Genomic DNA, 14,958 nt, shown 5'->3' on the forward strand with positions numbered 1-14,958 from the left:
GTCAATTTCCCGTATCTTCCAATAGAGGGCGCTGTGTAATTTCCACGCCAGCCAGCGTGCTGGCTCTGGTTGAGAGTATTGTGACGTTCAATGCGCCTCCGAAAAACACGCTTCATTGAAAATCCTGAAAAAGCACAAACACATCACGTTCTCTTTCACTTCCATCCATTTCTGTCAGCAGTCCCCTGGCTCAAAACTTTTTTTTAAATCAACATTTATCTTCACTTCAGATGTTTAAAAAGAGGTAACAAAATATTATGCTGCAAAGATATATTAAAGAATTGCACAAAATCTGTACATTTTCCTTCATTAGTCATTTATAGCCAACATTTCTTTAGTTTGGATTATTATACTATATGCATCATTTACATACTAATTTACTGGATTTATAAAGAAAAATATTGTAAATAAGGAAGGGGGACTAGTTATGTTTTGTACTTTTTCCAACTCAAACATGAATTTACGACACTATTAGCTACTATTTTTTCTTCTGATTTTGTTAATCTAGTTGGAATTTGTGTTCATACGTTAAATCCATCAGTCTAATATGTAATGATTTTTTCCTGCTTTTGTTTATTTTGATGAATTTTGCATTTCTATGTTAAAATCAATCACTCATGATGTAATGTTTTTTTCTGCGTGTGTTTATTTTGATGGCCATTGTGTTTATGCTCAATCAATCAAACAAAAAAAATGAATCCATAAATCACAGTCAGCAGGTTGGGATTTGACGAGTGTGGTTCCTAGTCGTCAGAAACAAAATATCAGTTGTCCTATTATCGTTTATTTTCATTGCTTGGTAAAATCATTGTAATTTCTTGAATTTACAATTTAGTATAGTAACTACACTAAACATTACTAATAACTTGAATTGACCCATACCCAAACTAGTCATAGAATAGAATAAAGGAATTAAATAAAATATTACCAGTGGATAAATAAATAGTGGTATTTCTTTAAGGTTGACCACACACTAATAAAAGTCCAATAATTCATTTAACTCAGCATGGTGCCAGTGGCGGCCCATGATGACCCCCCCTTTCCCCCCCAGCACTCAATGTAATGGCACTGAAGGGCCTTGTTTAGAACAGCCTGATGCTTTTAAAGCCCATTAGGAGAGATATGATCTGGTCTTTGCACCGGCTCGTAAAAAAGTGTGAGCATGAGGCTACTAAAGGTGCAATTACCCCGACTGTGCTTTATGATGATCATAATAGATTGTGTGGCCGCAACTGAGAGAAAGAATTCGAACCTGGACCTGCTACTTACTGTTACTGTTGCGTTTTAATTATAAATAAATTGCTAAGGGCCTTTTCTGGCTCCTCATTTCTCTACGAAAAAAAACCAAACTAAAAGTGATTTGGAACTCAGCCCCCTGACAATTAATTTACTATAAAATAAGTACTACTTGCAACCCTAAAATCCCTACCTGTAAGACTAATAGCACAAAAAAATATTGTCGTAAAGATTGTCTTGTAATTTCCATTGACAAACAAATCCAGATAACTTGAAGAGCCAGTGTGTATAATTTACTGCCATCTTGTGGTGACCGAATAGAACGCAATGATTTCGAAGCCCTGCCATGTCTTCGAGACCACACGTTAGCAACTCTACTAACACTTCACTACATTTGTGAAATTCTCCTTAGGGTTATTCGTAGTGGAAAGATGGCGGCGAAACATGCAGCTAACCTATGACCTATGTAATGCAATTAGCTATAATACACATGATTTAAATAATTTTTTGCATGTTATTAAAATTTAGTGTTTTGTTTTTTATAAAAAATTTTGTGCACTATATAACACAAGAGTTTACACATTATAACTTTAAATGTGAATTACATTTTTATAATTATTTTTTTTTTTAGGTTTTGATTTCACAACAAACACTTATGTAACATATTGAAAATAATAAAATGAAAACAAAATCATGCCTTGATGAGCAAGATCTGATATTATATTGGGTATCATTCAAAGAATGTTAACAAGCCATGCATGTGTCCTACCGTTTTTAGTCGAGCTATGTCTGCTAACATTTTCCCACCAAAAAAATGTTACGTGAGCAGAAATTGTATCGCTAACGAAAACGTTAGCAGATGTAGTGTGACTAAGGAAAACATTAGCAGACGTAGCATGAGGAAGAAAAATGTTAGCATACTGTACGTTGCATGACTGAGAAAAATGTTAGCATACATAACCTGACTGAAAAACGTAAGCAATTTCACACAGAGACATGTCATTAATTTATCTACCGAACGCCTTGACCATTCAAAAAAAAAAAAAAAACAGGACGCAATTATGTGATAATACAAAGTCCCAGAAATGCTTTTTTGCATCGTTGTTTCAAGGAAGCTGCGAGGAAATGATAATTCATGGTGGCGTCGCGTTATAATTTAACTGAGTGGAACACATACGATGTTATATAGCCAGCAATTTAGCAAAATCATTAAATATTAATGAGTGTGCACTCAAAACTGCAGTTTAACCAAATGACAAAATCTTAGATCACTCATTAAATTGGTTGTTTGAAGGGTAATGAAGTAACCGGTGTCGTTGTTGTCACTAATGAGGCACAGAGCTGCTAATTAAATACTCATATGGGATTGAGGTTCCACATAAAGAAGCCTTTAGTCATAAAACAATGAAATTAAATAAGATTATACATAACATATACATGTAATAAAGCCCGGCAAGCCACCAGGCTAAGCCCAGATATTCTTTTTCTAATTCTGACCAGCTTTTGACGACTGAAAAAAAAAATCCAACCAAATGAGCTCATGATGTATAAAACAATAATTTATTTCTGTCATTTTACAGGATGTCAAATTTTGTGGCTAACTAGGGATTTACCAAGCTGTTATTGACTTTAGTACATAAAGGCCTAAGAAAGCAAAAGTGGCGATAACATGTGGCTAAACAGTCAATAATATATAAAACGTCTTTTTCTAAACACAGGCACGATAAGCGTTATGACGATCTCTAAATGACGTCACAGGCGGTATGTCACTGATGGTGAAAACTTTGGGAAATCAGCACCATTATAGACATTTAAAACATCCATTTTCCACAAACATCTGTTGTTTTTCTTTTTATTTACAAATGGCCTTTTAAAAAGGATTGTTTTATACTTTGCAGGAAAACCAAAAACATTTGTTTCCATTCAAGAGTAAGCAACGCCAAAGAATACTGATAAACGATATACAGCATAGTAAGAACAACATATCGTAACATAATGTAAATGCTGGCTGTTTATGTATGGCGCGTTTCATACATCCGATAAGAAGTATGCTTCCTAGATTATTCAAAAGAGCAAGCATAAAGGTAGAAAAAGTATTAATTTGGTTAAGGTTTCCTCCAGTCCAGCTAACCAAATTTAGTAGTGGTGCAACGGATCGTCTTTGAGCCATACGGGGAAAATATGTTCAAATATATTGGTGAGAAAAAGACGGAATTGACAAGATCTGGACCACAATCTGTCAAACTTGATATCGATATGATTCACTGATTGCAAAGGTGCACGATCATACCTATATTTATGTATACATGGTTGGCAAACTTAGGTCAGTGAACGCACCCACCAGAGCGCCACATGATTTGAAGTTCATACATTCTTGATCATTTGAAGTTATAGTTATTTCCTTGTGCGAGGGGACTAAAAATGTTAAAAGTTGAGACCGCAAAGATACCATATTTTCCGTACGATACGGTGCACCGTATAGTTAGGCGTGGTTTCAATTATGGGGTCTATTTCGGCTCTTAACCCATACACGGAGCGCCACATTAAAAGTGCAACGCTCAAACGTAACGTCGGCAAAAAAAACGAAAAAAATCAAAACAATAACAAAATGTGCATAATGGTCTCTATGGTTCATCACTCCCAGATTACGCACTTTACATAATACGTAGCGTCCTATGATTGGTTTATCACTGCTAGCATAAGTAGTCCATGTTTTATGCGATGTTCTCTGATTGGTTAATCGCCGGCAGTGTACATACTGATAGTATTCCGTAATGTTCTCTGATTCATTTATCGCAAATAGTATGCATGCTGTTCGTAATCTGTCCCTGTGTCAGCGAGAAATGATCCGATAGTCGAGCGCAGAACTTACCAAAATCTGTTTGCAGATTTTTGGACTCAGGGCGCATCGTCGATTTTTGAGGAAAGGACTGCCCCTTCTGGTACGGAAAATCCGGTAGGGCTATATTTGAATGCTAGTTTAAATCTTGGGAAGCAAAAGCAAAATAAAGAATTAGATATTGTTTTTCAAAACAAATGTATTTAAACTTAGCTGAATTATCACTATCTTTTGATTATTGATACCGATCTGAACCGTGAGGTTTCCGATCCATCGCACCACTAAAACCTAGCCAATCAGTCATCGAACAAAACTTGTGAAAACTCTCCATAAAAGCCTCTTTCTATGTACAACGGTTTGCCACATGGAACGAAGCAGAATTGTCCACGCCAACCGGCAGCGTCCTATTTACAGTCGAGCGTCCTCCGCTCGAATGGGGAGCGACGCTCAGACTGTAGTAACAGACAAAAGCGAGGTGTAGATCTTGGTGCCATCCGGTGACTTGGTACCGTGGGTCAGCAGTTCCTGGATGGTCATCCAGTTGTCAAATATTTTCTTATTTCTCTTTTTCATCATCTTTTTGTTGCTGAGTTCAATGATGTTGGGCTCCTTTTTGTCCTCGGGGCTGAGCTGCTCCTTCAGGCATTCGGCTCGGCTTTGCTTCATGAACTGGCGCCGTTGCCGCTGCTCCTTGGAGCGCACGGCGTGCTGCTTCCTCTCTTCCTTGCTCCAGTAACGGCCCATCTTCAGCTCGCTGATGGCGTCGTCGTCCGTGGTCATGCCGCTGCGCTCCTCGTGGATGCGCAGGGCGCGCTCCCGGAGCAGCTTGTCCCGGATGGGCCGCTTCGTGATGTAGCGGGTACCGTCGCTGCGGACTTTAACCTTCCACTCCATCTTGTGGCCCAGTTCGCCGACGGGGTCCCGACACAGACTGACCAGGCTCATCTGGCTTTGGGCGTACTCCACCGCGGATTTTTGCTGGATCAGCTGCATGTAACTCTGGTAGTGCTGGGCGTGGGCGGGTATGTGCGCGTGCTTGTAAGGTGACCGGGGCTGAGCCAAGCTCCTGGCGGCTTTGCCGGAATCTCCTACTTTCCTCTCCTTGTTCTCCAGTGCCAGGGAATCCGAATCTTTTGAAAGAGCTTTGCCCTTGCCGGGGCCACAAACCTCTTGGAGAGATTTGAGCACCCTTCCGGTAGACCCCGACGGCCCGGCTTGGTTCTCCGGCCCACGACGCAGAGAGTTATCCGGAGACAGCTCCAACGTGAGAGGGGTACTTCGGCAGCTCTCGCCGGTGTTGTAGGCGCTGGAACTGTCTTTGTCGGACTTCTCCGGCATCTCCGTAATGTCCGAGAGCTCGTGGCGACGGGCGTCTATGCTCGTATTGTAGTTACGGAAGCCGCTGTTGTGGAGCATCCAGGATTCGCGACATTGCTCCCGAAGTTGCTGCATCTTGTGGGCGCGGACGATGTTCAGGCACTCCAGCTCGATGTTGCGCAACTCCTCGTTGAGAAGCTCCAGCTCTTTGTCCACGACCTCCTGGTCTTGGCCTTCGGCTCCGCCCCCTTGGCTGTACAAGCTCTGAAGCCCGCCATTCCGCATTTGGCACTTGAGCTCCAGGAGTTCTCTGAAGCGCTCGCATTCATGGGCGGGGATACCGAGAAAGTCGGCGTCAGCGTAGTCGGCGGAGATGAACGACTCGCTGCTGAAAGGCAGGTCTGCGCTGCCCAGGGTGTCCTGGCTGTAGGTCAGTTTTCTGCAGCTGCTAAGCGTGTTGGACGCCGTCGTGTGGTCGTCGGCCATGTTCTCCTGCTCGGAACTCTCGTCGTTACGGGTGCTCTCGTCGGTACGGCCGACTCCGCTGTCTTTTTCGTGGTGGTTGGACAGAAGCGTCGCGGTGTCAGTGGTGCCGCCATCTTCCTCATGCTTCTTCTGTTAAAAAAAAGCAAAAAGGTATGATTTTTTTTCTAGTTTTAATTTAATTAAATATTTTTTCGTGTACAATTAATACCTATACAAAACGACCCAATTTTGTTTTTGTTTTTTTTCACCAAACATCCCAATTTGGTGTAAGCTCATTTTTTTCCTTGGTCATACGATCAATCCATAGAACAAATAGAAATGGGTTACTTATTTAGACCCAGTCTCTCTCTAACTCAATTTGGGTTGTTTTTAACCCAACAATTTTTGGAGTGTGGGTCCACAACTGAATAAGATAAGCAAAAAACAAACAAACCCAATGTGGGTTACTCTTTTCGACTCAACAGAAATGAGTAACGCACAAAATTGTTTTGGTCTCTTTTTGACCCAACTTTTTTCTAGTGTAGAATGTATTTGCATCAATTAACGGATCTTTACACGTAAAACTAGTGACAATTAAGTACCTGCTGTATCATGCTTGCAGTGAACTGCATCGCCTGATGGTGCTGCTGCTCCAGCATGTCCATGTGGAGGTCATCCAGGAAGTCATTCCTGTCGTCGTCCATCCAGCACTCATCCAGCTGAGTCACAGTAGGGAGCAGGAATGCTTTCATGAATATAACTATTCAACGGAATCACAACTTTATGATTTGGTGTTGAAAGTGACTCGATTGGCTACAAACACAAATAGTTGCTTAGGTAACTTTATTACCTGGATCTGTGGTCTGGCAACCAATAGAGAGATATTCTGGTTCCCTTCACTGGTCAGCAGCACAACTGCATCCTCACGGTTTTGAATCTCGATGCCATTGATCTTTAGGAAGATGAAGAACGTATTATTTCAAAAGCCAGTCAGATGCAGTAAAAGAAGTAGAAGCCAAACTTCTGAGCTCTCACCTGGACGATTTTGTCACCTTCCCTAATTCTGCCATCTTTAGCGGCAATGCTGTTTGGATCAATCTAAAGGAAGATTAAAACAGTCAAGGAGAAGCCATAGAAGTCTTTATCACTTGCTGGTCTGTTTTTGAACCCTGAGTTGGGTACAGCTGCAACAGAGAAGCCCGGACCTCCCGCTCCCCAACCACTTCGTCCAGCTCCTCTAGGGGTTCCCCAGACATTCCAAGACCAGCCGCAAGACATACAGTAGTCTCTCCGGCATGTCCTGGGTTGTACGTGGAGCCTCTTCCTTATGGGATACACTCTGAACACATCCTAACCAGATGCCTGAGCCACTTCAACTGGCTCCGCTCGTGGAAGAGAAAAGGCTCTACTCCGAGTCCCTCATGGAAGACTGAGCTTCTGACCCTATCTCTAAGGGAGAGCCTGGATGTCCAGCTGAGGAAACCTATTTCGGATGTATCTCGGATGTAAAAATAAAAGAATTCAAAAGATAAAAAGTAAATAATCCAAATATACCTCACTAATGTAGATCCCAGCTTCATCCTCATCGTCAGTCCTGTAACAGATAGTCAGGCCGAGCTTGTCTTGGATGTTGGCTCTGTACAGATCGACCTCCTGTTGTGAAACATATAGCAAATATATTTGTCAAATATCTGCAGAAAGGTAAATTTGTTTGGTGAAAACATACTAAAGATTATTACTGCATTTGTTTTGTGTTTGGAAAGGTGGGAGAATCTGAAATGAGATGACTGGAGAAAGAATGACGTATCAATCACTAATTAATCTTCAGCCAGCTGCTGAGCAGCTATTGCTTTTCTCGGAGGCCCTGACAGAATGAGAAACGATGCAGTGAACAGCAGGCAGACACAGCCTTCGCCCCAACTTGTCATCACCTGCAATCTCACACTTACAGGTACTGATAGGAGCTCGGTTATCTGGGACAGGGCACGCACCTGTGAAGGTTCAAGTCCCAAAACTGTCTTAAAGATAAAAGATATTCTCTCATCAAGAACCAAGATTTTGATCATAATGAATCGGGTATGCATTTATGTTTTATGAACAAATGGAAAACTGCCCAAATATTTACGTGAACGATACAATAGTAGCATAGCTTGGTGATCTGATTGACTTCAGCTTTGTGACGGGGGTGGATAGAGGTCACAGACAAATCACAAAGAAGTCCCGGGAGTCTCCGAAGCCCACGGCTACATGATGGCCTCATCCTGGCAGTTAACGTACATCAACAGATCCATCACGACTGATCTATTAACTGCTCGATCTAATTATCTGACATCCACTCATCTCTACGGCGCAGGGCTTAGGAAAGACTTATTACGCCTTATCACAAGTAAGTAATGAGTCCTGTCTGGCCTACAGATCCGTGTCTGTACGTGGGGGGGGGGGATAGATAATCAATATCAACGAGGAAATATTACGACTGCGGTCATTTGAAAGGGCATTGACTGGAGACACAAAGGCGAGGTCGAGTCAGCTTATGGAGCAATCAAACATTTGTCCGCGGGCCTCAAAATTCTTTCCGACGGCCAGATTTTGAGCAAATTTTTAAAAATCTATTTGGTGGGAATTTTTAATCAGAAATCACACAGGAAACTGACATGACAAAGTGGTGGTATTGTTTGCTCAGGGTTATCAATATCTCAATATCGATCACTACTATGATCATCTACTAATTTGGTTCATCACTTTTTAGGGTGGCAGCTATCGAATATTATTATTTGGATCAAAGTATGCAGTGTTTGGAGCACTTGAGCGCTGCTAGCTAGCGACTAATTTATTGTATGCTATATCAAGTCGGCTATATCCAAGGGTTAAGAAACCCGAGCAAATAGTAAACAATGGCAATAAGTGCTGGCAATGTCAGAAAAATGTCCTGCTTTGTTTGCACCTTGAATTGGTGGTTGAAAGTGATTTCAGAACAACCTTTGTCATTTGTAATGGAGACAAGGGAGCAAATGTCCGAGTGGAAAGACAAGTCAAGTTGTTACGCTGCCAGGAACAACTTCAAAATAAAAGCATACTAAGGCATTCGTGTCCATAAAGTTTATTTTGAAGTTGGCCTTCTCAACGCGTGTTTTAGTTGAGAGCATTAACGACTGTTGCTGCGATTGGTTCCTTTTTGTCTTTTTCTGGCATGTACAGAAAAAAGCCTTGAGCATTATTTTGAATCAAGGTACTTTAAAGACGCAAACTTCTTCCAGACCTGGTCCTTTCCATTGAAAAGATACCCATTCAGCAAAACAAAAAACACTTTAACAAACTGTCCAAGGTAGGAGACATTTTGGGAATAACTCTGCTTACCTCATATTCTAGCTCTTCACGTTCTATGTCCTGATTAATGCCATCCAGAAAATCATTAGGGTCAAAGTATTCATGGCCAGGAGGATGCCTGAAAAGACAGCGTAAAGGACAAAATAAAAACTGAAATACAGTACTCGAGATGTACCGTAGTTTGAACTTTATGTAGATACCCCGCTACATTTATGAAATGCTACCCAGAGGCCAGTCAAAAAATTACCTGTATATGCTCTGTGATTAACTAAACGAGGATCTCAATTACCGAAATTACATTTCTTCATTTAAGATGGTGGCTTCTGCCCAGGAAAAATGCAGCAACACTTTCTAAACTTAAACACCTAACAGAACGAACCAAAGGGAATATGCAAATTCCTACAAACTCGAGTCTCGGTTTAATTTGCCCTGTGGGAGTTGTCGTATGGTGTGATAGGTACCTGCCCCCACCCAAGCTCAAAAACATCCTGTGTGATCACAGCATTGAGATAAGGTGTCATGCTCCCAATTACTGCCAGCGTGAAAGGTCTCTGTTGAAGTGTTTTTTGTTTTTTTTTTCCCCTCAAACACATTACCAAAATAAAGAAACAATACTCAAGATGCAGTGAAATGCAGTTGGTTAGTAGTCTGTATTAATTACATTTTGGATAATTAGTTTGTTTTAATGTATGACAGACAGGTCAGACTTTTGATTGACATTTCCCCCCATTTTGGAACTATAAATACCATTACAGCAAAGAACTGTTTGGAAATGGGGTACAGAGTTTCATTAAAATGCATCAATGCTAAAATATGAATAAAACTTTGTATTGTGTGACATTACATACACAGTTTATAGATTATTAGTTTGTGCTTACTCCTCTGGAAGCAAGTACTCCTCGAGCACCGTCACAGGGGTTGATGTTGACGGCAACTTGGGAAGGGGCATAATGTGTTGGAGGGTGATTTCCGTCTGGGTGCTGATATCTGAAAGTTGGGTGTCTGCAGTGGGGGGAACCAGTTTGGGTAGAGGGGCCCGTCGCAAAACTTGGACCATGATGGGATCCTTGGCAGTGTGGAAAGCTTCCACTGCTTGGTCATGGGTTGCTTTTGAGAGGTCTTTGCCATTAACCTGAAGAAAGAGAGGCGAGGACAATAAAGAATGAGTTGAACCACAAGAATCATCGTTCACAGGGAAGCTGAAGCGCATCCAACTGACTGTGTAAGAGCCAGGGTATGTCGCACACTGATCAAAAATAATTTGAGGACATTAAGCATGTATTCATGAAAGTTAGTTACAGGTAATCAAAATGTGTAATCATGTCTTAAGACTGAACAAACTAAACTTACAACTGAATAAAAACTCCAGCATATTTAGGCAACATTCCCGCCCAAAATAAGAGATAGCCAGGGTGGAGTGACAGCGTCCATCTTTGATTTTTCTCATTACTTTTTCACACAGAGGTCAATACTCAATGTCCATCATCCTGCCATTGAACGGAACACACTCAAAGCTTCCTTAGGGATTGGTTACTTTTGAGCAAAAGCATGTGTTGTTGCAGGTCATTTGTTTTGCCATAAATTCTCAATGCCCATAAATCTGCCATAAATCTTTCATGTCCATTAATCTGCCATAAAACGTCCCTTGAAAGTCTATTTTAGAGGACTAAACATTTCTGCAGTAATAGAAGAGTGTTTGTTCCTGTAAAACTGAGCATATGGACTCTGCCTTTGTGGATGCCTCAACTTGAAGAGAAATGATTAATTTAACATGAAAAATATGTAACCTCATGCAACAACCAGGGAGAGGATATGTGCCAACTAACAAGCAGCAGGGATTAATGTTAATCCCAAATTTCAAGGATAATTGGATCATCCCAGCAGACGTCTAATTCTTTGACATCAAAATATTGCCAAAATTTTCTATTTAAAATGTGCATTGAGCGGGTTTTCACACCACTCCACAAATACAACACAAATACACACAGTGTATATATATATATATATATATATATATATATATATATATATATATATATATATATATATATATACATATACGTGTGTGTGTGTGTGTGTGTGTGTGTGTGTGTGTGTGAACCGAAAACACCAAAGTATGAGGCAAAGAAAAATACATGACCGTTTTCCAGTAAATTGGTAGCTCACCAAAAAACTTCTATTACTTATTTGCGCCACACATCAAGCCATGATGTTGCACATCAGCTGAGAAATACAAGCTCCTTTGTGTTTTTCTTCATGCTGCATGTGGTCTCCAGCAGTCAACCTGGTTGCCAGGAATCCCGGGGCTACTTGAAAGCAGTGAACCAGAGACAAAGCCTTTAGCCCCCTTCTTCAGTTGAGCCTCCAGCATTCTGCTCCAGTGCTCTCAATTGGGGGAGTCTCCTCCCAGCTGTGGAGGGGGTCCCACAGCTTCTATTCACTACTCTCACCTCTGACACCGAATAGCCCTTTGCGGCACACTGGGAAAAAACACACAACACTTTCCTGATACAATACACATTGAGATATCCCGAGGGATGAGCAGACTGAACTATCATAACCCCATAATCCAACAAGGTTGAAATGTAGCAGTTTGAAAACATATACACGTTGTAATATTGCAAAAAAATATTTTGCTTCTGGTAATCCGAGGTCAGATTTGCCTTTGCAGATGAACTTGAGTCATTGTCCGTGATGACATAACGAACCGTGACTGTCATGCAGAAATGACTGGGACAACCCCCGGCGCATCCTCTTAGAGATGTCTCTGTTAAATCCATTTAATGACAAGAGAAAAGCAGCACTTAAAGGAATACTAATTAGTTCTAAATCACGTCTGCTTTGTTAATGGTCGGCGAGGAATTTACACAGCTGCTGTTTTCGGAATTAACTGCTGAAGTTGCAGTATAACGGAGCTCTACCCCTTTTTACCAGATTGGTGTACCCGTATAATATACCTCAATCAAAACAATTCCCGTATCCAGTATCTTTCACAGTCACGGAATAAAGCCCTGGAAAATGTACCGAATGGGCAAGTATCTTAAAGACTTGACAGCATCTGAATGCTTGTCTCTTCCTTTTCAGCAAACTTCTTCAATGAATTCTTCAAAGTCTTCAGAACCGAGGAGGGCTGACATGATCGAGAACGAACAGGCTTATTTGGAGAGCCGCTGTAACGTTTGAGGGGCAGCCTGAATTTTATTTGCCATTCTGCTGGAAAACACTCAATCCTTCTTTTATTTGACTTCAAATGACACCCTTTCAAAGGATGAAAGTCCGCTTTGCTAGAAACAGTTGACTGATATCTCAATGTGTGTGTACATCTTTTTAAATGTGCCTTTACAACTGGTTTTCTACATTAGTTTACAGCAGACACCAGCACTTTTTTGTTTTACTGCAATGTGGAAGCTTACTCAGGAATCTATTTGAAAAACCTTTACATTGTTAATATGTATTTCTCTATAGATATTGACACAGCAAAATGTGTTTATAGTAAGTTAGGAATGAGGTTATAGGTCAGATAGTCCCTTGAAATGTCCTGACCCGCAGGATCCAAATGCAGGGGAAGCAGGTTGGCAAGACTGAGAAGAAATATATTTACTCAAAGAACAAAAACTCGATTTAAAAACAGCCAACTCCAAAACAGCAAGAAGCGCTTTGAGTACCCAAGGTAGAAAAGCGCTATATAAGTGAAAGTCCATTTACCATTTACAAAAACGACAGACCAATGACAACAGAAGGGGTTGCACATGTCAATGACAGTCCAGCAGGAAAAATGTAAAATGCTCACCTCTGGGTAACAGTACGGTAATATAGAAAAAAAAATATCCATGTATATTACAGTTAAATAACACTGTTTCATACATACAGTAACTTTATATGCATGGTAGGGTATTTTGTTCTGCTTTATGGGTAATTTCACAGTATAGCTCTGTTGGAACAAAGTTTTTGTGCCATTTGCATTGGACAAACAAAGTACTATATATGCCATTCCTCCAGCAGCACCTGCTTCAATGTCGAACAGATGTGATGGCACAACGGGGCTGATCCGAGCCGTTATTAAAAACCCAGCGCGTCAGGCTTCAGTAGCGCAGCGCCGAGGTTTGCCATCCCTCCTTTGTCACCCGACACCGTCGGTGTCAAGCCTCATTACGGAGTCGTGTGTGTTTTGGTAACTGCTTTGATGGTGGTGGTGTCTGATGGTGGGGCAGGAAGGCAGATGGCTGACTGTGACTTATACAAATGCCCGCGTCTTAGATTGCCAAGCTTGCTGTTCAGAAGACGTCAAACTGAGATCATCTGGCAAAGTGACTGCTCGGCTTCTTGAGCTGAGTAAGACATCTTCGCAGACTTCGTTCGGAATTGCGGATAATTAAGCAGCGGCACCTGGGAAGCCTCGAAGAGGAAGCTCGTTTCGTGAGGCGGATCAATCATTTCGGGTTAAAACGACGTTCCTCGTCGAGGAAGTAGGAAGGGGTGGGAGTTGCCTGAGTAGATTTGAGAAGAAAGCAAAAGACTTAAGAAACAATACTCTGACTCAGTTCAGCGTGGATCAGAACCTCAATAGGCATCTTGTACCAAGGGCTCTAATTAAGCTCCGAGTCCTCAGCGTGGCGCCGCAGCCATTACGGGGCGCTTATGGATAAATTAAGCGCACTTGGACTGTCAGACTGAGTTTCCAAGACCTGTACCGCAAAGTCCCTGACAAAGCAGCTCAACTTCCATCTCCGCATGGCATTTACCTCGTGCTTTGAAGAGAGGACAGAGGGCTTCCCTGCTGCCAGGAAGGGTCAAGTTTAAAAAGAAACCCCGTGGCGTGATAAGGCTCGCGTTTTTTTATGCTCATTATGAAAAGGGAAAACAATTCTTTTGAACACTGTGAGCACTGTTTAATGGAGCTTGATAATATTTGGACTGGAGACCGTCCGCGGATAAAAATAAGCAGAAGTGGTATTAATGTGTGAAAGTCACATTTTAATTCTAGCTAGTTCCGCAAGAAAAAGGAAACAATTCTCTTTGCGGTAGCTATTTAAGAGATGATGTGATCTTGTGAAGACTTGCTCGCGGCATATCAAACGGCCTTAATAAATGATTTGTTCTGGCATTTGTATCTTGGCATTCACAAGAAAATGATAATTCAATATACCCTTGCAAATTTTCTTAATAGTCAAACTTTTTTGAGTAGTTGATGATCCTACAATTGGTGCAAGGCAAATATTGGTGTGATTTGATGACCACGTAGTCTCAGAAACTCTCAAGTCTTGAAGGGTGAACGTTGTTGAGAGGGAAGCAGCTTTTTTTTTTTTTTTTTTTGCAATCTTTGTATACTTGTTGAGTATCTGACTTGCAGGATTAACATGTTCCTGCTAGATGCAATAACTGTGTACATCACTGGAGGAGTGCTTCCAAGACCATTAGCTTGAGTGCCACCGGTAACAACAGTTCTACGTTCTGCCATTCATGACTTAATTTGACTTGGATTTTCGTAGGGTGTCCACCATTTTGAAAGCGTGTGTTTCAGTGTTTGGACAAGAGAATAGCGCAATCGTTTTCAAAAACGTCCACTATACGACCATCACTTAATTTTTCAGACACCTTATCCAAGGTATCAGTAATATGAAACTTAACACACCTAACTGCATTAATCTAGGGCAGCCATGAAGATAGACAACCACTCACTGTTACTGTGAACCCTTGTTAGATGCACAGAAGTTATGCTATCAGTGCCTGTAGACCACTTTTCAAAATAACCTATTTTGCGCCTCTTTCGTTCG

At 41.3% G+C, this 14,958-nt stretch overlaps 1 protein-coding gene across 1 annotated transcript in view; it reads right to left on the reverse strand.

The window, feature by feature from the left end:
- Window positions 1–2,774: 2,774 nt before the first annotated feature.
- pdzrn3b (PDZ domain containing RING finger 3b) overlaps window positions 2,775–14,958 on the reverse strand; it is an 83,351-nt gene continuing 71,167 nt past the window's right edge. The window contains exons 4-10 of the mRNA XM_088424312.1: window positions 10,063–10,316; window positions 9,215–9,302; window positions 7,412–7,510; window positions 6,893–6,955; window positions 6,708–6,809; window positions 6,460–6,576; window positions 2,775–6,007 (exon numbers count right to left, since the gene is read on the reverse strand). Coding sequence (XP_088280438.1) covers window positions 4,523–6,007; window positions 6,460–6,576; window positions 6,708–6,809; window positions 6,893–6,955; window positions 7,412–7,510; window positions 9,215–9,302; window positions 10,063–10,316 — 2,208 coding nt within the window. The 3' untranslated portion in view covers window positions 2,775–4,522. The remainder of the gene's footprint in view (window positions 6,008–6,459; window positions 6,577–6,707; window positions 6,810–6,892; window positions 6,956–7,411; window positions 7,511–9,214; window positions 9,303–10,062; window positions 10,317–14,958) is intronic.

The sequence above is a fragment of the Hippichthys cyanospilos genome, chromosome 9 (assembly GCF_059441005.1).
Source record: "Hippichthys cyanospilos isolate Australia breed blue-spotted pipefish chromosome 9, RoL_Hcya_1.0, whole genome shotgun sequence".
NCBI lineage: Eukaryota > Metazoa > Chordata > Actinopteri > Syngnathiformes > Syngnathidae > Hippichthys > Hippichthys cyanospilos.